Below are 24060 nucleotides of genomic sequence, written 5' to 3' on the forward strand. Positions count from 1 at the left end.
TGTATGTCTGTTTAAATTTGTATCCCCTAGTAGAATGTGAACTTGTTTGTTTTTATTTGGTTAGCATATGTAATAATTTTTAAAGGTTAAAGATTAGACACTTTTCAGCAAATAGCAAGAATAAATTTTATTTTGGTTTGGGAAATATTAGCAAACCAAATAATTTGGTAAATTTTAAATTTTGAGAGGGACAGTTATAGAATGATTATTCTTTCCTATTTCTCTTTAGGGAAAATTCAAAATATTGGGAAATTATCTCTTGGAATTTACATTTCCTTTTCAGTACAGTAAGATATATTATTTCCCTTTTAATTATATAGATATAACTATTGTGGAGTGTGAAAAAATAGCTTAGCTTTCTAAGCATACTAATTTTGGACTCATCAAATTGTCCATATTCCACATAATTGAAATGAAAGCAGTAACTAGCCACAATACAAAGTGTAAGGTGGGACAAAAACATATAGTTTATACTTAAAAAAAAAAAAAATCCAAACCTTCAAGTACATTCTAACCAAGTGCTGCTTAAAATACAAAGTTGAGTGCTGTAAGAGTGTAGCAATTATATACATACCATTGTAGAATTTAATTACAGAAGCACATTATCCAGAGGTCCATACTCCTCAAGCTAGAAGGTTTCTTAGAAATGAGTCTTAATCTCCTATTCTTGTTGAGGAAATAGACTCAGAGAAGTAACTTGACCAGGGTCCCTCAGGTAACAGTTGTCTGACCTGAATCTAAGCACTCTGTAAATCCTTAACATCATAGTGTAGATAAACCCTGGTGCCTGAGAGACTAGGAATCTGTTATGGAATTATTTTATCTATTATTTTATGGTACCTTAAGGTTTTCAAAGTGCTTTCCTCTGGTAGCAACCCTTTGAAATAGATATTGAAAAAAAAGGAAACAGGCTCAGGAAAGATTGTAATGTCCTCAAAATTGTATAACCAGTAAGTATAGGGAGTTCAAATCCAGATTTCTCCTGACTGTATTCTACACCTTTTCCTGTTGTGATATTGCCTCAAATTTACATATCAGTTATAGATTTACAAATGTCTATTCAGAATTCCATGTGTGTCTTTCATCTTATATAAATTATTACAAAACAGTAATAATTACATAAGGCCAGACTATGTGATACTTGTGTTATTTGCAGTGGGAAGAGTGATCCTCTAGAGGGTATGAGGAAAGCTTTCTTGAGAAGGGGGCTTTTGAGTTTGACTTTAAAAAGATGAGGACTCAGGAAGGACCATGGATTTAGCAAATGAATCTTGAGAGAGGAAGTATAACTGGTAGAGGATTTGAAAGGATGATTTTGAGGGGTTAAATAGAAGATTGATGAAAAAAATGAAGGAAATAGTTTTAATGGGCTTGTTTAAAAACTGGCAATGAAAGAAAGGAATGAGATGGACAGTAGCTGAATGAAGGGGGAAAAGAGCAACAAAAGACTTTGAGGGTTGGGGTTGTTTTTTTGGGTTTTTTTTTTTTTTTTGCTTTTAGCATGTTTGTGGGCCTGTTGTAAGGAGTCAGTGGAAATGAAGAGACTAGATAAGATAAATAATTGTTGGAGCAAGGTTTTTTAAGGAGATAGCACAGAATGAAATCAGTGGCACAAGTATACATATTTTTAACAAGAACATTGGCACTTCTGCCTCTCAGGTGGAGGGGAATAGAAATATACTATTGAGGAGGCTCTTGCTGAATGGCCTGAGACTTGATGAAAGTCAGCTAAATTTGTTAAAAATCTTGGGTATGGGATTATATTTTTGGAGATGAGGACGAATATGCATTTGGAACAGTTGCTATGAGCCAGGAGTCAAGATTATAATAGAAGAATTTCTGAGGTGGATTGAGAATCCAGAATTACTGTTTTGAGTCTCAAATTCATATATAGAAAGATTATATACAATATGAAAATGCAAAAAAAAAAGTTTAAGAACATTTTAAATAAATTCTTGCCTACTAGATTAAGGGATGTTTTGTTGTTGGAGCTATATCCCTAGTTTCTTAAGAGTGACCACTTAGAAGGCAATTATTGTTCTTTTTTTCCCACCTAATTCCTGTAACTTAATACTGAGCTTTATTTTTACAACTGAAAAATTTGAAGTGATTATTCAGGAGAGCAATAAAAATTATAAAAAGTTTGAAAAGTAAAGTTGGTAAACAAGTTTAAGAGGAGCTTGAAAAAGAAACTTGGTTATAGTCTTCTAGCTCTTGACAAATAATATATATCCTTGAAACAACACTAAGAGTTAGGTCCCATTGTTATCCCCATTTTCCTGATAGGGAAACCGAGACACAGAGAATTTAAACAACTTACTCAGGATCACACAGCTAGTAAGTGACTTGAGGCCAGATTGGTACTTAACTCTTCCTGACTTTGGGCTCAACACTATCTACTGCACCACCCAGCTTCCTATGCTAAATTAAATATTTCAGTATTCAGTCAGTTAGCAGTTTTTATGAAACATTTGTTCTGTGTCCAGCACTGTGTTGGGCATTGTGGTAAGAATGCAGAGAATAAAATAACTACTTGCCAAGGAGCTTACATTCTAATGGAGACAAGAAATACCTATGTAGATATGAAAAAATATAAAGTTAACATACAAACTTATACAAGGTTGTGAAGTACAAGGTAGTATGTGAGGGTGAACACTAGCAATAACAGTGTTTCATGCAGAAAGTGATGCTTATATTGTGTCTTAAAAGAAGAGCAGTACTCTGATGCAGAGGTAAGAAGGGTATATTTTCCAGGCATTGATTATGGTTAATACAAAAGCAAAAAGAGATTGGAGTATCGGGTGGGAAAATCAAAGAAGGCCATTTTGACTGCATTGAATAATGTTAGAGGGAGGAATATATCCATTGGAAAATAGATTGAGATCAGGTTGTGATATATCTTAAAAGCTAAACAGAAAAGATTATATTTGATTTGAGAGGCAATATGAAGGCATGGATGTTGGTTGAGTAGGGGAGTGACAGTCAAATCTAGGAGAATTCTAGGATGGTCTGAATGAACAAAGACTTAAGTCATAAAGGCTAATTAAAATAGGCAGTAAACTAAGATGCTGAGAGGATTGTATGAGCAGAGACAACAGGTAAGGTGATAGATATGTTGGGAAGCTTTTACAGCGGAATGGATGCATGGGCTGAAGGGAGAGTCAGGAATAAAGGAAAATGATTGGTTACTGTTTGTTTTTTGGTGATCCGATTTATTGTTATTTTGCAATTGGGAGTGAGAAGAGGCAATACTCTTAACTCAGGTTGGGTTAAACAGAAGTAAAGACAAAGTATTTTAGAGAAAGTTACATGCCTCAGTGTTTGCAACACAGGAATTTCATAAGTGCACTGTATTGGAAATGTCTCTCTCCCTATCTTATCTAGCAGGGAAACTGAGGCTTTTCTCTAATATGTATTTTGTCATTTATCTTTCCTTTTAAATGATTCATCCTAAGATAGAAAATTTCAGTCTTACAAATAGATACATTGGGTTTGTCAAGTTCATTACAGAATGATTCTACTTTACAAATCGATTCATTGGGTTTTTAGTTAAAGTTTCTAAACTATTTTAAAATGTTAAATTTATACTCATCTTTTCATTATTATTTAATGTGATGTACTATTCATATTTTTCTTCTGATAGATGACTGGTATTTGATGTTTTAAAAAAGTTATTTTTTCCCCCTTAAAATTCTCTTTATATCACTTCAATTCTTCATATAGTAATGGTCATTTTCCCCCCTTGATTTGAACCTGAAGTCAGAAGGACCTGAGTTCAAATGTGGTCTCTAGCTGTGTTACCCTGGGCGAGTCACTTAACCCCAGTTGCCTCAGCCAAAAAAAAAAAAAAAAAAAAAAAGGACATAGCCTTTAACTGTATACATAACAGGGTCTGTCTATAGACAACTTTTTATATTTGGAAATTACCAGAGTTGGAAATCAGTTTAGAACATGGTGACACTTAATTTTCATTTATAAGCCATTACTGGACTACTCATTAGCAAATTTTAATGATTTTGTTCTGTAAAAACATTTGTCTAACGCAGACTTATTTATTTTTTAATGTTTAGGATAAAGATGGAGATAGAGCTGTTCACCATGCAGCTTTTGGAGATGAAGGTGCTGTCATAGAAGTGTTACACAGAGGTAGTGCAGATTTGAATGCTAGAAACAAACGCAGACAGACTCCACTTCATATTGCTGTGAATAAAGGTCACCTTCAAGTTGTGAAGACGTTATTGGACTTTGGTTGTCATCCTAGCCTTCAGGTAAGATGGGTTTAAAAACATTTCCTTAACTAACTAAAATCTTCATAAAGTGATCATCTTAGATTCCAGTAGCAAATAATCTAATCTTATAAGATTTTACTCTATAAAGCTTTAGAAAAAGTGTGAAATGAAAATAGAATGAGGAATACATAATAAAATTAGCAAATAGTCTTTTAAAATATAGTGTATCTCTTAGGATACATTAGCAGAAAGTAATAAAGTAGGTTTGTGCGAAGGTCTCGGCTAGCTCCTCTGAAGGGCTGAGGGTTTTTGAAAAATATTTAAAATCTTGCATCTTTTGTCAGTCTCACTTATTATTTTAGTTAATTATGTGATTTATGAAAATGAATTCAGGATCTCTCAGCATTTGTGTTGTTTGTCCTGTCCTTCTTGGTAAAATACATATATATATATATATTTCTGTCATTGCCTTCCCATAGTACCCAGAGTATAGAGATTTTTGGTCCAACAACAAATAATCGTCATTTTTGACTGCTGCCAAATTCTGGTACTGAGATGCCTTAGTCCTTGGGATACTATAATAACACATAGGTACTTCCCAGGGATTAAAGTTCAGTATCAGATTCTAGCTTCTTGTGTTCAAACAAAGGAAAAAAGAAAATTGTCTGTTAGCTGTCTTTTATAGATCTTTTATTAAAGGATAGCCTTAAGCTAGTAGGTTGAGCCAATGGATTCTTCCTGAATCGTTGAGACCCATTGAGGACCAGTAGACTTATCCATATCCTCCAATTGAAAATGCATTAAAAGTCCCAAATAAAAACTCTCTCTCTTTAAGCATATCAAATTGATCTGTGAACTTTCATGATCATCCTAGGCTGTTCTTACAAAATACAATAGCTTTTGGCTTTGTGTATGTGTGAGTTTTTTTTTTTTTTTTTTTAAATAGCATTATACCCTCTATTGTTTATATAAAAGGAATTCATCCATTTGAGAAGAAAAGATGAATAAGGACTATTTTTTCCTTCTAATTCTTTTCTTGTTTTCAGTGAACCTTTTTATATATTTCTTGCCATTTTCAGATCTCAACTAAAATTCATATTCTTCTTATAAAATGCATAAGCTTTTTTCCTTGGATTTTTATTTATAATTACAACTGAAACTGTCAAATTGGCAATTACAGTTCAGTTCTTGTTTTCTATTTCTTTGGTAGTAAGATTCTTGGGCCACTATTGTATATCATAGGGACTTTACCCTATGTTGTGTTTTTGTTGCTGTTGTTTTTTTAAAAAGAAGGGGAAAAGAATAAGCAAATGTTACTTTGGGCCAGGTACTGTGCTTATATGTTTTACAGATATGTTTCCTCTTTGCAATACCATATAAAATAGGTGTTATTATTATCTCCATTTGACAGTTGAGGAAACTGAGGCAGAGGTTACTTGAGTTGTCATGGTCTAATCAGTTAATAAGTGAGCTCAGATTGAAACTTAGGTCTTTCCAACTTCCAGTAGTATTGTATATACTACACCATCTCATTGAATGCCTCAGATGATTCATCTTAATTTGTCACATTTATACAATCTTCCCAGACCATTACCCATTATCTCAGGATTACTGAGCTTTCCCTGTCTCTGTAAACAGACTTAGCCAGGAAATCTTCTGGTGGATTACAGCATGTGTACATGTTCCCCAGCATGGATGCAGTGTTTCTTATGCCCAGTGGTAGGTATCATCATAAGTGAAGTCTTGGAGAGTTTTCCCATCTTCATTATAAGTCTCATCCTCTAACCTGCTGAGAAAATGAAAAGAAAAAGGAGAAGGCTCAATAGTTCTCTGCCCCAGAAAGGAAAATGGAAGAGACTTTTCATTCATTTTCTTTTCTGCCAGAACTTGAGGAAAATCATTGTCGACTTTTCTCTAAACACAATTGTGAAACCTCAAGTAATCCCATCATGTCATCTTGGCTCCAAGGCAAACCCTATAGTCATATTCTCAATCATTGTCTTTTATGCCATATATTTTACTCTGTCATTCTTGGGAACAACATGCTAAAGTCTTAACTAAACCACCATTGCTTTTCTATCAACATTTGGGTTATTTGTAATTTCAATTCTTCAGCCATATTTCGCAGCTATATTAATCTCAGGAAGAAAATAATGTTACATGGGGGCTTTTGCAGCAGTAAATAGTATGGGATGATTAAAAACATTTCCTAGGTTTTATCTATCCCCAATTCTGTTAATTTAAATTCTAGGCCCTACTCATTGTCTGTCTGCAATCCCTGCTTAACTTCTGTATTCCTCTTGATGACATAACCATTTCCCAGTCATCTAGCTCAGCTTATTTTTTTCCTTAGTCAAGGGGCAAAGTTTATTATAATTGTAATGCCAATTAAAATGGGCAAAATTCCAAAAGAATTTAGCAGAGAACCAGGAACAAGAAGATAAATTTATAGGAAAATAGATATAATGATCAGATTCAACTCATTTCTTTTAAACGTTGTTCATCTTTTTTCTGTCTCTGTACTCTATAATTTGCTAAGTATAGAGATTTTTCTTCCTCCTTAGCTTATTTTTGTTCTTTTCGTTTCCACCTTCCTTGTTTTACACTTTTGTTACTCTCATCTTAACTACTTTCATAGCTTGTGAATTGATCTTCTATAACCAGTTTCTTATCCCCTGTGGTATATTTTTTCATGCTTCTGGCAAAGTAGTTTTTCTAATTCACAGTTATGATCATTGTCAATTATCTATCCAGATGACTCTCAGTCCTGTATTTCCAAACTTTAATCTTTTTTATTGGATTTTGATGCTTTATCACTAATTACATACAGAACACCTCTACCCAGATGTCCTATTGGCATTTTATATTTGGGATGTTTCTAACTTTTGGAGTCATCCTTGATGCTTGTCTTTCCCACAGTTTTTGTATCCAATCATTGGTGTTTTTTTTAATAGTATTTTATTTTCCCCAATATATGTAAAGATAGTTTTGAACATTCATATCTGTAAAATTTTCTGTTACAAATTTTACTCCCTCCTTCTATCTCCCTTCTGCTCAAGATAGCAAGCAATCCTTTTAAACATATCTCCATATTTGTTATGTTGTGCAAGAAAAAAAATCAGATCAAAAGAAAAAAAAGTACCACAAAAAAGAAAACAAACAAACAAAAAGATGAAAATTTAATGCTTCGATCCACAGTCAGTCTCCATAGTTCTCTTTTTGGATGCGGCATTTTCCTTCCCAAATATATTGGAATTGCTTTGAATTCACCACATTGTTGGGAAGAGCCAAGGCCATCTCAGTTGATCATCACACAATTTTGTTGTTACTATATATAATATTCCCCTAGTTCTGCTCACTTTACTGAGTATCATTTCATATCTTTCCAGATTTTTCTGAAATCATTCTGTTTATCATTCCTTATAGAACAGTAGTATTCCATTACCTTCATTTACCATAATTTATTCTTCCATTCCCCAACTATTCCCCCATATATTACATTCCTCCATATATTCAATTTCCAGTTTTATGCCACTACAAAAAGAGCTGCTGCAAACATTTCTGCATATATGGACCCTTTCCCTTTTTTATGATCTCTATGGAAAATAGACCCAGTAATGAGACTGCTGGATCACAGGATATGCAGAGCTTGATAGCTCTTTAGACATAGTTTGAAATTACTCTCCAGAATGGTTGGATCATTTCACAACTTCACCATCAATGTATTAGTGTTCCAGTTTTTCCACATCTCCTCCAACCAGTCATTTGTTAAATCTTGTCAATTCTGTCTCCATATTTATGTCTTTTATATGTCTCCTATATCTCCTATATATGTCTGTATCATAAGAATAACTTGCTTCTAATTTCTTCCCCTCCATTCTACTCTCTGCTTCCGGAGGCTCAGGCCTTTTACATGAAGCTTTCCTTGATTATCTTGTTGTTAATGTTATCTCCCACCTTAAAATATTTTGAACTTATTTTTGTACATATTATGTCCTCCTAATAGCTGCTTAAGAGTAGGGACTATTTTGTGTATATTTTTGTAACCCTGTTGTCTAACAGTGTTCTATACTACTAGACTGTTATAATAATGAGTGCCTCAATTTCATTTGAATTGAATTGAATTGAAAAACTTTGTTCCTTTGTAATCTGTCCTGATCTTCAGTCTTTTCTCTCTATCTGTTTTGTATTCAGCTTAACTCAGCCCTGTAATTATCTGCTTGAGCTTTCCCACCAGTAAAACCAAAAGGTTCAGATTCAATAATTTTTAACATCAATTCCAGCTTTAAAATCCTATCATTTATACATTTGTGCAAGCCATTGTCTACATTTTTACCCTTTGTCTCCCAGTCTCTTGCCTTTGAAATTCTTCTTTCCCTTCAAGACCCAGCTCAGGTACCAACTCCCAGCCTTCCTTGTATCCTGTAGCTAAGAGCAGCAGTAGTTCCTCACTTAATATTTATGCCATGCTTTTTTTGGGAGGAGTGGGGGTTGTGGTGGTAAATTTTAAAAATTGATTTTAAATTTAAATACAAAACGATAAAGGGGGGATGAGGACATTGCCATACATAGCAGAATTCTCATGCCATGCTTTTTTATCTCTTTTTTTACTTATATTCTAACTTGTAGACTATATTATTTGTCCTTATGTTAAATTATTAACTTCTTTAGGCCAGGGATTATATTTCTTTTCATCTTTGCATGTTTAGCTGGGCAGTTAGAATACACACACACATATACATACACACACATACATACATACATATATGTATGTAGATGAAAAAGACATCTTTTTGATGACTTTAGGTTAATTATATTAGGAGTAGTAACAGACTAATCAAAGGTGGATTCCTGAGGATTTAGGTCAGTGCTAGTCGGGTACCTCTGGACCCAGAGGTACAAATTTGAAAGAGATTTTAAAGGTAGCACAGATAGGGGAAATATTTTCTTGGTCCATTTTCATATTGCTAATTTTTTTGGGAAAACTTTCCATCTCATATTTTACTAGTGAGCTCTAGTGATAGAGATATCTAATGATGGTGATAGTGATAGTGACAGATATTTAGTGATATTTGTGTAAGATAACCTATTTATCTGAAATTCAAAAAACCTCACATATAGTGAAATATTGCATTAATGACAGATGGAATATGATCTTTTCATGCTTTTTTATTAGTTTAATAATTGGATCTCAGTCAAAAACACCATGAAATTAAATATAAAGTTATAAATGGACCTGTAACATTTTTTTTAAAAATTTATTTATTAAGGATTCTGAAGGTGATACTCCTCTCCATGATGCAATAAGTAAAAAACGTGATGATATCCTTGCAGTCCTTCTAGAAGCTGGGGCAGATGTTACAATCACAAACAACAATGGTTTTAATGCTCTACACCATGCTGCATTACGAGGAAACCCCAGGTAAATAATGGAATGTTGCATATTTTATGTTATTATATATACTTGAGTTTTTTTATTTACCAAGTTATGGCTACTGTTAAAGTAACTATAGATTATTTAAAGTGTCCACTGCAAATTTTGGTAATGGTGATTATGATACTGACTAGATTATTTGTTAAATAATCATTCAAACATTCATTATAATTATGCTTAATAATTTTGTTTCCTGTGTATAATCTTTTTCCTTTTGGTTGTTATCCTAACAGAGCTATTGTGAAGCAAATTGAGAGCATAAAAAGCCTTTTTATAAAAATATTTAGTGCATTTATTTAGAACATAATGTTAACTTGAAATTATCTTTTGATATTTGTGTTTTCATGAAATGAATTTTCTCTACTGATGATAGCTATCATAGTTTTAGATAACTGCCTAGTTTTTGTAAGTGGTATTTAAATACTTATTGCCCTCTTATCTTGAACTTTGCTTAGATGTTCCAAAGAATATGTGCCATTTACATTAGCTAGATAAGCTTATAATAAAATAGTTACAAGAAAGGAGAAGTGAAATTCATGTTTATTTACTAGTTCACATCTCTTATGAAGACTAATATTAGACAAATGATTGCAGTTGGAGCTGGTTTTGTATTGTGTGTACTTTGTTTTATTCATGCTACTAAATTAACAGATAGATATTAAATAAACCATAAACATCTTCTTTTCAAAAAATTTCCTTATTTCCATAAATATCACTGCCCTTTTCTCATTCTCCCAACTCACTGGAGTCATCCTTATTTAGTTAGTTGTCAAATCTTGCTAATTTCCATTTTGTAGTATCTTCTACATCTGTCTCCTCCCTCCTCCCCATTCATAAGGCTGTCATTCTGTTTTGGACCCTATTCATATCTTTCAGGGAATATTATAAAAATGTCCTAATTGATCTTCTTGATTCCAGTCTCTTCCTTTTTTTAATCTACCTTGCACATAGATGTCAAAATCTTCTGATAAACATGTTTTACTATTGCACTAGCCTGCCCAGAAACCTTCATTAGCATGTCACTGTAGACTCATGTTTAAAATAAAAAAAATCTATGTTATATATAGTTACATATTACACACACACACACACACACACACACACACACACACACACACACACACACAATTATATACAGTGTACAATGTAGAGGTTGAAGTGAGTTTCATTATTATCATCGTCATCATCATCCTCCTGCATTTATATAGTGGTTTATGGTCTGCAGAGTGATTTAGAAATATTACTTCATTTTACCTTTACCGACAGCTCTTGGAGATAGGTGCTATTATTATCATTATCATCCCTGTTTTACAGATGAGGAAACAAAAGCAGATAATTTGCCTAGGATCACAAATCTAGTTAAGTGATTTAATATCTAGCCTTTGATCTGCTGTTCCATCAAGCTGCTTCCTTTTTGATTAAAGTGTCTGTGTCTGAAAAAAATTATTTTTAAAATCAATTGAAGAAGCACTCTAAGGATGACATTTTTTCTTTCTCCCAAAATTCCTAGATAAAATCCAGATTCCTTCTATTGTCATTTCCCTTACCTCCCCAGTGGAATATAGACTCCTTGAGAAAAGAGACTTTTTTTGGTTTAATCTTTGTGTCTCTTATATCTAATAGTGTCTAAACTATTTCTTGATAAATAGTTATTGAATTGAGAAATTTGAACTTTACTTAGGAGACTCTAGCCTGAATTATCTCAAGCTCCAAATTTTTGGAATTGGGTTAATTTTTATTTTATTGAATAAAGGCAATAATAAAAGATGTTAAGACCATTGGGAAATGCTTTTTTAGATTTCAGAGAGTTTCCTCAGATGTAAAATGCCATTTCAGAAAGCTTGTTAGTGTTTTTTGAATATATATTATATTGCTATATGCTTACACCTACTTCTTACCTCTGTCCTGGCAATCATTCTGGTCATTTCCTCAATGTTAAAATTATTGCAATAGTCTACTGGCTGTTTTTTCTGCCTCAATTCTCTCCCTACTTCAGTATATCTTACACTCAGTTTTCAAAATGATAATCTTAAAATGGAATTCTGACTATATTACCCTCTTATTCAATAAACTTTAGAAGCTCCTCATTAACCTCTAGCATCAAATATGAAATCCTGTGTTAGACTTTCAAACCTTTTCATAATCTGGCCCCTTTATATACTTCATGTATTCTGGGATCCAAGAAATAGTGTCCTCCTGATTGTCCTTGCACATACAAGGTCTGCTCTAATTCTAAGCTTGCTTCTTAAATTGGCACATCTTTAATAAAATATAAACTTCATGTCTTATATTTTGCCATTTCTTTACCTTACTGAACCACGAAAATAACAAGTATTGAATAAAGCCAGAGTAGGAAGAAGAATCTGTTACTGATTGATTTTGAATTTGAGAAAATAATTGTATATGTTCATGTCACTTAGAATTTAGAAAATCAGATTCATATATTCAACAAAAAATTATTAAGTGTCTATTGTGTGTTTAGATTTATTTCTATTTTTCAGATTTATTTTTTCATTTTAGGAAAATTGTTTTGAGTATAGGAAATACCAGAGAATATCTACTTATTTTATTTTGTGTCAGTTTCTTTTATTCCTGTGGTTCTCTGAATTTTCCATATTTATTATTTCTTACTTAAGTGCAGTGATTTTCCATTACTTTTGTGTATTGGAAAATTTTGTGATTATTTGGTTCTAATTTTGTGATTATTATAATTTATACTATTTTATTTGTTTTCTTACACTTTAAGCAAAATGTTTGTTTCCCATGCTTACTTAAATTACTTACATAGTTTAGCAAGATATCAATTTTTAAATTTCCAATATTGATATAAAAATAAAATATTTAATGATAATATAGAATCAGACAAACTACATTCAGCTCAAGGGCCAAATTTACTACCTTTAAATACAATAAAACTTTTTAAAATGCAAAAACTATTATCAGCTTTCTGTGCTGTAATAGAGAAATAGACTATGGGACAAATGAGACTTAGTTTTTCTGACTCCTACCATAGATTATATTCAGACAGGCCTTAGGTAATAAAAAATAACTATTTTTTTTAAATGGATAGCACACATGTATAGTGTTTTAAGATTTGCAGACTGTTTTACATATGTCTGATACAACTCTGGCAGTTGTGTATCCTCATTTTACAAATGAAAAAACCAAGTGAAAAAATTACATGGATTGTTCAGTGTCTGAGGTAGAATTTGGACTCACGTTTTCTTAATCAAAGTTTATTGCATTTTCTACTATGTAGTAGTTAGCAAGTAAACATCTCACTTATTAGCAAAATAACATTTTTATTTACAAATTCATTCCTTAATAGTCCTTTGGGAAAGAAAAATAGGAATTTTGAATTGGATAGGCACTAAGAAATTTGCTTCATATGTTGGCATTTTAAAATTTTCTAGATATGGCAGAAATTACATGTAGCTATTTATAACCTTGGATAAAAATTATTTTAAAAATTACCTTTTTAAAAAACAAATCTGTGATTTTCATTGATGTAAAGAACTAATGATGATTTGGATTTATACCTGAGTTGCCAAACTTTAGAGCATCTCCTGGATTGTTTAGAAGTTGAGGCATGAAAGAGTTTTTAACAAAATTAAAAAAAAAAAAAGTTTTGAGTTCCAAATTCTTTCCCTCTTTCCAGCCCCTTCTTCATCTATTGAGAAAGCAAGCAATATGCTGTCAATTACACATGTCTTTCCCTCATTTTAATCAGCTATTTACAGAAATACTGTTTCTTTATTTTGAGAGTCCCCTGCCTTTAAAAAAAAAAAAAATCGTGTTTTAGGACTAATGATAAATGATGTTATCAGTAGTTTCTTCATTTGTCAGATTGGAATTAAGACATCTATTAAGACTTATCTGAATTGCCAAACAAACTTATAGGCATCCTCTTTTATTTAACTTTTTTTTTTTTTTTTGGGCTGGTAATGGATTTGCTAAAGAGTGTAATATTGTTATTTTTATAATTATTTAACTGTAAGAACTTGAGTCTTTATGTTAATGGTTATATTTTTTTTTCTTTTCTCAAGTAGTCTGTTTTTCTAGGAACTTTACTGATGTTTGATATCTTTTTGATGTAGCAGCTTGTTAGCTAACATTAGAAAAATACTTGAGAAAGGAAATGAAGTTGATATCCTATTCTTATTTGATTGATGCCTGCTTTTATTTTATGTGTAGATATGTCATTAGCATATGAGTCCTTGAAGACATTGATTTTACTGTTTATCTAATTCAAAGCATCCTGAGTTGTATAACATGTAGATATGACATTCAGATAGGCTGTTTTCATCAGCTATCACCTGAAGAAACCTTGTAAATGGAAGGCAGTGTCAAATTACCCATATTTCCTCCTCATAGCTTTTAAGTACACAATGATGGGAATAGATAAATGAAAGGATTATGTGAGCCATTTGTTTGCTGCCCACTTTTCACTAGTTTTCATTAATCTTTGAAATACTTGCCTCCATTTATTAAATAGTTGTTACCTAGAAAGTTTATAGACAAGGGAGTTGCAAAGTTGAATAACAAATGTGTTCTTGTAGGTCTTTTTTGTGAAAAAGAAAGGGGAAGATTTGTCAATGACTGAAAAGTTCTATTTAGCTTTCCCTTCCCCATCACACATGGAGCTTATCTAGCTTATCTTTGTGCCAGGGAAAAGACTTCATAGAATATTGAACAGGGTTGTGGGATGGTATGGTAGTAAGTGAGCCTGGCAGGAATGAACAGAAAGGTTTGGAAGAAATTTAAGTCTGTTGTCCTTTTAGGCAAATGGAAGTTGAGATAATGAGATTCAGCAGGACAGGACTAATTGAATAAAAATTTACTAGTTTTCTGATTCCTTCTTCCTTTCCAGCTTTAAAAAGCTTGCTACTCTTAATTTAGTCCTTTAGCTACCTGGAGAAGGATATAACTTGTTGTGCTTAAAGAGTCTCTGCTACTTTGAATATGCTATTTCAAAGTAAAATTAATTGTTAGGGAGGGTTATGTAGATAAAAACAGTTTTCTGTATTTTTTTTTTATAAAATGTGTTTAATTAAATAGGTAAGAGTTTAAAATTATTGTCTTCAAAACTGTATTTGGAAAAAAAGAAATTTGTACTTATTCCTAGAAATAGATCTTGAAATAGAGCTGAAATGTATAGCTATCTGTTTGGGGAATAATAAATCTGGTAAATTATTTGCATTTAATAGTTAATGAGAATATTTTAGGGGTGTTAGAATTAATCTAACCTCTTTTAATGGTTAAAGATGCATTAACTCAAGGGAGTAATTTTTCCTCAAAGATAATATGGGGCAATCTGGGGCTAGAATCCAGAGCTAAATTATTCCCAGCCTTGTATGTTTTCTTATTTACTATAATTCCTAGGTAGGTATACTGTAGCCTTTAAGTGCCTCTTTCTTTCCTCTCTCTTCACATTCTAATTTTAATCAAGGTGAATTTTAACTGAAAATGAATAATGGCAGAAACTTCAGATTAATGGTATGTAGGCTAAATTCAGTTTTAGAAATTTTGTTTAATCCCTTCTCTAGGTAACCCTTTAAGACTAAGTTGCTCTCAGAATGTGCCAACCTGAACTGTTAAAAGGGAATTTCCTTACCAGAGTTCCATAAAACAGTGAAGTCATAGCTCCAATTCTGATCATTAAGGAAATAAAATCTTTTTTCCCAATATAATTTGATTATGAAATATATAATTTGTCTCAAACTCAAGTATATGTAATGATAAATAGTGTTTTAGTGTGCATAGAGATTTTCAGGTATCTCTATTTTAGAAGAGAAGTTTAGTTTTTTCTGTTATGAAATATGCCTTCATTTCATTACCATTTACCATCTTAAGGATATAAATTTAATGTCAAGAAACACAAAATAAGTAGGTAAAAAGCTATATTTGAGAAACTTAACAGTCAAGATTTATTTTTCATAAAATTTTTAATAAACATGTTTACCATAAAAATTATTCTTAATAAGCATTAACAGAAATATAATTTAAATACAATTTGATAAAATACAAAATCCATATGTTACTGCAAATTATTATCTATACTGTATTTAACCATCTCCTGAAAAACGTAAAACAAGTTGAAAATTGGATGACATATGTTTTTGTTATTATATTCTTTATTAAAAGTTTTTGCTTTCTTGTAGTAATCAATGCATAGCTACAGCTGGTTGAAGGGGACCAAATCCATTGAATAGGTGATTTGGTTCCATTTTACCAGCTTTAGCAAAGCATTGTCATGCTTTAGAGCTGTTTGATTTGAAAGTTTAGGTGTGTGGTGGTTTTGTTTTTTTTTTTTTTTTTTTTTGGTTAGTAACCTGTATGATCTTGTACTCCTCCTGTAAGATTTAGAAATTAACAAGATAGATGTGTACTTTAGTTAAAAGACTTCTGTTTTTAAAATAACTACTGTTTGAATACTTTTTTGTTCAGAAGAATAGAAATGGAGGGATTGTTTCACTATTGCTATTACTGAATCCATCTTTTGAACAACTTAATTATTTTGAAAATAACTTCATTTAGAATAACACACCCTTAATTTAAATCTTTAGGCAGTAGAACAGGTTGCTTAAGCAGTAAAAATTGATGTCTGCATATTTGAAATTGGGATAAGTACTGTTCTTGATTTCAACAGATCACACCTTTACTATCACCACTGCTTTTTTAGTCTTAAAATTGTTGACCAGTAACTAGTAACAAGTTGCTGAAAGGGTGTGGGGGAGAAGGAGGAGGGTGACTTGATGAAGTACCTCTGCCCTTTGCTTTATAAATAGATCATACATATGTTAAAAGTATTGCTTAAGCATATGTGGGTGAAAGGAACTGCCATATAATCCAGGGTTTTTTTCACTTGATTTCACTTATATAATGTTGCTAACCTTATACAGACAGCTAGCTAGTCTTAAAATAATAATTTAATTTCCTTAAATTAATTATATTACCATTTTGGTACAGATACACTAATTTTGAATGCAAGTTACTTAATCCCATCTGATAAGCAAAATGAAGTTTTGGTTAAAAGTAATTTTTCACCAAAAATCTCTGCTACCTTATTTTGTTGTAGAGGTAATCCTGGATTTTTTCAAGGCAAGGCGTGTGGAATAGATCTTGAATCTTGGCAGATCCTACCATGCTGGTGAGATCTAATTAAGGCATAGGATACAGGACTAGTTTTTAACTCTGTAATTTGACAACCTGCTAACTAATTAGTTAAGACTTCATACTAGGTTGACAATCAAGAGACTGATTAGTTTTGATGGAAAGAATACCCTGACCAAAGAAATCTCAATATTAAAAAATAATGTCTTAAAATATAAAGCTATATTCATTTGAACAAGTAAAATTTCACTACTTCATATTAGCATACTGGTGACAATTTTTAGAAATTTTCTAACATGGTTTTCATTTGGATTTGACTTGGCATGGGGTAGAATATCACAACTTGTCTTCTGAAGTATTACTATTTGAATTTAAAGGCTCAAAAAAACCAAAACAGAAAAACAGCCTAAAAGAAGGCCTTAGTTTAGAGGAGTCATACAGGGCTTCAGTAAAAGTTTGTGTTGTTTCTCTTTTGTCTGACCAGAGGGAGTTAAGAAACAAAGGGAGGAGAGGTCAACATTAGTTCAGACTACTTTTGTCAAGTAGACTCTGCATCTGTTGGTAGCTAAGTATAATGTTGCTGAAGATATTTATGTAAATATATTCTTTACACCCTGTATTCTGATAGAAACATAGCAGGTGTCAGGTTGCCTGGACTTAAGCACTGATGATAACTTTAAAATGGGATTCTATTTTTATCAGTTATATGGGAACTACTTAGCAGATCCAGCTGCTCAAGTGTGCTTTTGGATGTCAGTCAGTTCAGTTTCATATACTGGCCATATCGGGGCAAAAAGAGGCCATGGAAAAAAAAAAGAAACACATAGTACAGCATTTGATAATGTCAGCATCTGTTATCCCTGTCAGGGAGACAGTTGAAATGTTTGAGTTACAACAGTGTCAGCAGATGCCCAGAGTTTAATGTGTACTCAGTTAAAAATGAACAGCTGATCTAAGTGATAGATGTGACATTTTAGAATGACCAAATATATTCTTAGATATGTTAAATTGAACTAGTATGCAACAGTATCAATATATATAATTCTACCTTTTGTAATTGATAAGCTATTATTTTGTTTCAAAATATCATGATCTTAATATGAAATAAAAAATAATGGCCATTGGTATGTTTCCAGTAATTTTTAAAAATTACATTTTAGAACATATAAAATAATTTATCTGTAAGATAATCATTGCAAAATTTAAGGAGATAAGCATAGCAAAGTAATAATATTGAGGAATGCTGGAGAAACCACCAACCATTGTTGAGGTGTTAAAGGTTAGCACATATCAGGTAACATAAAATTCTTTAAAAATTGGAATTAAGAAGTGAATATTAGCCTATGTTTGAGGGGAAAAAATGATCTTGGAAATATTTTAAAATGTTAGTTTGGCTATTTCTTCTGTACATATTATTACCCTCAATTAGTCTGAAAAGATTTGTAATACCACAAGATGTTTCTTTTCTCTGCAGATTACAATTTTAATTTATGATTTCTCTATTGATTATTTGACCTTATATTATTGGATGGAAAGAAAATGAACGATAGCAATTTTTAGGCATTTCCATCTGGTTTCTGATACACAAAAAAAGAACACTACTAAAAAGCCAACATTACCCAAACAAAATCCCAAACTCAGGTAAGCTTTTTCCTAGCTGCCCAAAATGAAGTAGTATAACTTGAATAAGTGATACTTTTTTAAGGGGTGAATTGAAATTAAATGAAGGTATTTGTCTCCGAATTTTCTGTGCCTTTGTCTTGCATTAATTTTATAACTTTATTAGTGCTTATTTTTGTTTTTTCTCTTATTGTTTCCTCCCCCATAGTGCATATGCATAATAACTGATGGTTTTAATACTAATTCTTTCTAGATTTTTTGTATTTGTAGTTTTCTACAAATAATTTCTTTAGCACTTATAATAAATTGAATTATAATACTCTACCTTGCAAATAGGGAAATAGTTTAGTATCTAAGAGTTTGATAACTAATAATTAATCCAGTTTGGCTTAGATATAATTTATTGATGTAAAACAAAGCTCAGAGAAACATAGTGAAATTACCTCCCCAAAACTTAGCAATTATACCCTAGAAATCATTGGATTATAATTTTCTGTGTTTAAATCTGACATTTGAGATTATTCCATCAAGACACTCAGTAAAAATTTTTAAGTGGATTTGGTTAATTATCTAATAAATTTAAAAGGCAACAAGGCCAAAACTTTTTTATTTGTTTGTTTTAAGCGGGGCAGAGATTGGGAGAATAAGAGGGTCATTGTTAATCTTCGATCTTTTAGAATTGAAACTATAGCTGTAGTAACAGCTTTAAAAAAAAAAAAAAAAAAAAAAAAAAAAAAAGTCTTTTATTTTAAAATTTCCCCAAATACCTATAGCTCAGATTTGAACAGCTATTTTTATTTCAAGCATTTTGCTAACATTTTTGAGTAAGTAAACCTTTCTTTTGTATGCCAGAATTTGACCAATCAAAAATGTTATTTAAATATGACATACCTAAATTAAAATGTAATGGTTGAATCAAAACATTGTTAGTAGATACCAGATTTAAAAGTAAGCCATTTTCTTTTCTTTTTGTGCTAAGATGACTTTCTCTTTTTTTTTTTGTTTGTTCTTGTTTTAGTCACCTGAATCACTCTGAATCTTTCTTGTTTTAAAAAAGTATTTAAATTGAGAAAGCATGCTTTAAAATGGAAGAAAGTGAACCAAAATATTCATACTTTTCTTTACCTTTTTCTCAAAGAAATCTTTCTTCCTTCACATAAATACAAACTGTTTTTGGAATGGCATATTTTGTTTCATATTTTATTGTGGCAGTACTAAAAACAAAGTCCTCTTTCTTGCCAGTTTAATTTGCCACATGAAGGTCATTCCAAAAGAAATGTTGCTTCTTCCCATCGCAGTCTAGTTCCTTCCCTCTTGGTGGTTTATTACCTACCAAAAATACATACTTCTTTACATTCCATAGCATTATATGTTCATATGGGTACATAAAGAAGTATGTACTCTGAGTAGGTCTAAGTGATTGTCAGATAAACATGGAATGTTTCATTTTCCTTATTCCTTTATCATTAGAGTTACAATTAATTTGCTCATTATTTATACAAATGGTGTAATTATTTGCACAGATTACTTTTTCACAAGATTTGAACTTTAGAGAGTCATTTACCTGCAAATTTGGCATTAAGGCTTACTACACTTCATTGTTCTTGCTGGACATAGTCATTCCAGATATATCTGTTGCTCTTCTTCCTGGTTTGACCACCTTTGTATGATTTATTGATCTGATGAAGTTTTGCAGGGTGTATTTCTGTAATTGGAAAGGTTTCATCTTGGTCTTCTCAGCAGAATTCTTTCATGACTTGTTTGTGCTTCTGAGTTCTAAAAGTACGTAGTCCAGTGGAAAATAGTTTTTCATAAACTACATCCTAATAAAAATTTCCTGCTTTTATTCAATTAATACTTTTTTATAATGTAGATTATATGATTTTTAAGTATTAAAATCTGTCCAAAGTGTCTTACAGACAAAATTTCAAGAGAATGACTATGTTTAAAGAAAAAAGAAATAGTTATTATTGTAAGATTTTAGCTAACAATAGGCTACAGGTCAAAAGTAGTAAATAATGCTTATTTGAAATGCTTTAATTTTTCTTATTGTCATTATTAGTCATTAAACTTATTCAAAGTTTCATGCCATTTTCTAGGATAATTAAAAATTAATTAGATATAAAATATTTATCTAGTTGCTATCAGTTTAAAGTTTCCCTTTTTTTTTTAACCTCTTTGATGAATATGATAGAGCAATAGAACAGTAAATAGAACAGTAAACTAAGTATATGGGTAAGGTCCAATTTAAATGAATTAAAAGGTTTTGGGATAGGATTAGCCCAATTTTATCATCTGCATTTGTCAGACATGAAAATAAGTTATAGTAAGAGAGGACTTAATTCTTTTAACATTGAAGGCTTAATAAAGCATCACAGGAAATTCCATAGTTAAAAGAAGGCCAAGGAAGGCATATTTCCTGCAGCCTGTGACAAAAAAACAAGTGCAGCTGATAGAGAACAAATCAGAATGTAGATATAGAAAGCCCAATACTATAAGAAGAAATAGCAATGCAGTATTAGAATTACAACTTTCATATTCTGAGTTTAAACTGGATTGTCTGTATGGTTATTCAGTGTTAAGCATTTAAAAAAACAACAACAACAACCCATATTTCTTAGTGGCCTGAATCTTGAAATATTCAATTAACAATTTTTAAGATAAAATTTCTGAAAATAGGATATAATTTACTGGAGTGACAGAATGATCCACTACATGACCATTACCAAGAATAAACCTTTAATTTTAGTAATTAATAAATGGCAAGAAAGGACTTTTACATCTTAGAGATAACATCTTTCAAAAAAAGTTGTCTCATGATACGATATTGGGCTGCTTTTTCAAAGCCTCCTTTTTACACTACTAAGGCTTTTTTTTTCCTCTTATCTCAAAAATTAAATTGTGCCCAGATTGTAATTAATTAATAAAAGCAACCATCTAGTAAATTATAGGTAAGCATGCAGAAAGTCAAAGGAATCCGTAAAAGTACAGAATAACATAGGCCTTGTGGTGCTGTTACCTGAAAGCTTAGTATCATGCAGCATTTGCAGTTGGAAGAGAGGTAATGACCTAGAGAGACAGACCATCAGCAGCAGCCATCTCATCCTGAGTATTCGTTCACTCTATTCGCTGATTCAGCTCTTCATTACATAGGATGGGGGAGGTAAGGGGGAAGTGTCGGTGAATACAGTACCTCTCCTTCTTAAATAGATAAAACTTAATCTCTCCCACCCTCCTCATTCCCCCCAAATACTAGTGTCTACAATAAAATTTAATCATCATTGGCTATCTTTCTTGGAATGTCAAATTACTAATACTGCGTAGAAATGAGTACCTTGTGCTTGCTGGACCGAAAGTTAAGGATGCTAGAATGTCCAAGGAAGATGAACCTAACTCATTTCTCAGATGAAGAGCTTCGGAAGAGGGAAAAAAGTTGCAGAGGAAGTTACTTTATAATTTTTAAAAGGCAATAAAGCATACCTTTCTTCCCTCCCCCCCTCAAAGCAACCGCAAACCATTCTCCCCCCAGGCCCTTATTATCCTACCCCCACCATAATGTATTGGATTCTTCTGGCTTCTTAAAAAGTACACTGCATCTTTTCTTGCTTGAGGTTTTGCTTTTGTTTTGTTTTTAGTTTCCAAAATTAATGGATAGGCAGATCTGTATGAAACTACCTTTCCTTCTCCAGAGGTCAAGTCTGCAAGCGAAGTCAGGACTTCCACATAGACACTACAGAGACTAACCATATTTCCCACTCAGAGTGGTGGAGCTAAACTGTTACAGCTTTATAGGCAGCTAAGCATTTAAAACATGCACTCCCAGGCAAACGGGCTCTCTTGTGCCTCTGTCTTCCCTGACCATATTTAGTCAACCATAGCAAAAAATAGTCTCTCAGCTGTCGATTGTCGATCCAGAAGCTGAGGAAGCTTCTATCTTGCTTTCTGCCTATTGATTGTTCATCCTGCAGTCCCAACACACTGCTTTGCCATTTGTCCTGCTATATTTTTTTTTTTTTTTTTTTAGCACTGCCAAATAAAGCGGTCTCTCATGTTTCCACTTATATTTCCCAGATTTTCACTGGGCTTGCACTGTTACTAGTAAAGCCTGATGCTGCTGTCACTATACTTAGAAGCACTGCAGAGCAAAAAGGCAAAGGAAAAAGAAACATATCACCTTGATTAGAGTAACAAGACAGTCTTTAAATATATATGAAACAAGAAATACTCCTTTATTGTCACAAAATGTTTTACATTCTGACTTTTTTTTTTATAGTGATAAGTATTAGTAATATATTATAAAGCTATAGTCCTGAATAATCATAGTTACCTGTTCCTTTATATATTTTTCAATTAATAAATGTTTTGATTCTATTATATTTGAATAGATAAGCTGGTAATATAATTTGTATAGTGGAAGAGAGAAGAAGTCGTAAAAGAAAAAAATGGTCTATTCATATAAAATCGTTAAATTAACCTTGATTAAAATATGCATAATGATAATTTGTAAATAGCTTTTATTTATTTTGGGGAAAATCCCAGGTAATGTTTTTTTCATGGAATAATCTATCTAGTGTACATTTACATTGAAATGAAGTATCAAAGTATATACAGAATATATTTTAATATGAATAAATGCATTGTTATATTTAAAATGTTTTCCTTCAGAAAGAGTTAGAAGTATTTTCATGGCCTTTTTTAATTTAAAAAACAAAATAGAACATTTATTAACATTACAGATTCTTCTACCACAAGACCAAATAACCCACAACTTTATGACATGGAGCTTAATTCTTGACAGCAGTAGTTCTGTTCTAAACATTGGTAGTATATAAAATTTTTTTAATCATTTCTCTCTCTGTCTTCTCACACACTCCTTACCCACCCACCCACTCATGACCATTGCCACCACTACTTCCACCAGGAGGGGGAAAAAAATCATTTCAATCATGATATTTAAAAAAAACAAACCCCAAAACTACAAACCTAGAAAATCAACTGTATCCTTCTTTTGTTAATCAATTTTCTCAGAAAAGAGAACCCTGAAAAAAATGACTTTTCTTGGTTTATTTTGCCCTTGAATCTCTGCCTTTGCAGGTTTAATGCAAATTACAAGAGACATTAGAGGACATCTGATTTAATTCCCTCATTTTACAGATGAACCCAGAGGTTAAAGGATTTGCCTAGGCTCAAATAGTTATTTTGAGGGAGAGCCAGGACTAGAATTCAGTTTATATTGTTGGAGGCTCATTTGGAAAGTTTGAAGGTTTCTATAATATAATCTCCTTGTAGCTTCTGCTATTTGGTTGTTTATTTGTTCATTTCAAAAACTGAACAAATTACACTTATAATATATAATTAAGTAAATAAAAATTTTCAGATTGTTGAAATGCCACAGTTGTGGATCCTTTATAAAATCTTTCCTTGCTACTTATATGTTGTCTCTGCCACAGTGCCTAGTACAATAATCTATAGAAAGACATTTAGTGAATATTGTTGATAAATTAGAAAGGTGGAGAAAGTAACCATGAACAATATATAAAGAAGTGAGTAACCATGTCCTTTGTGCTAACACTAGTGGTGATGGTGGAGGCAGCAGTACTTGGCTATTTAAGATGATTAGTTTTTCTGGTGGGTTGTTCCCATCAGTGAGTGGAAATCTTGGTG

General features: G+C 31.9%; 1 protein-coding gene and 1 long non-coding RNA gene across 2 annotated transcripts in view; one reads left to right on the forward strand and one right to left on the reverse strand.

The window, feature by feature from the left end:
- Nucleotides 1-24060, forward strand: part of MIB1 (MIB E3 ubiquitin protein ligase 1) — a 152708-nt gene that overhangs the window by 65201 nt on the left and 63447 nt on the right. The window contains exons 11-12 of the mRNA XM_074276439.1: nucleotides 4071-4268; nucleotides 9500-9651. Coding sequence (XP_074132540.1) covers nucleotides 4071-4268; nucleotides 9500-9651 — 350 coding nt within the window. The remainder of the gene's footprint in view (nucleotides 1-4070; nucleotides 4269-9499; nucleotides 9652-24060) is intronic.
- On the reverse strand, nucleotides 15576-22175 carry LOC141547836 (uncharacterized). The gene is made up of 4 exons (XR_012483642.1): nucleotides 22072-22175; nucleotides 21731-21809; nucleotides 21416-21536; nucleotides 15576-20219 (listed from the first exon to the last, which is right to left on the reverse strand). It is a non-coding gene; the product is annotated as an uncharacterized LOC141547836 (long non-coding RNA).

The sequence above is a fragment of the Sminthopsis crassicaudata genome, chromosome 1, assembly GCF_048593235.1.
Source record: "Sminthopsis crassicaudata isolate SCR6 chromosome 1, ASM4859323v1, whole genome shotgun sequence".
Classification (NCBI taxonomy): Eukaryota; Metazoa; Chordata; class Mammalia; order Dasyuromorphia; family Dasyuridae; genus Sminthopsis; species Sminthopsis crassicaudata.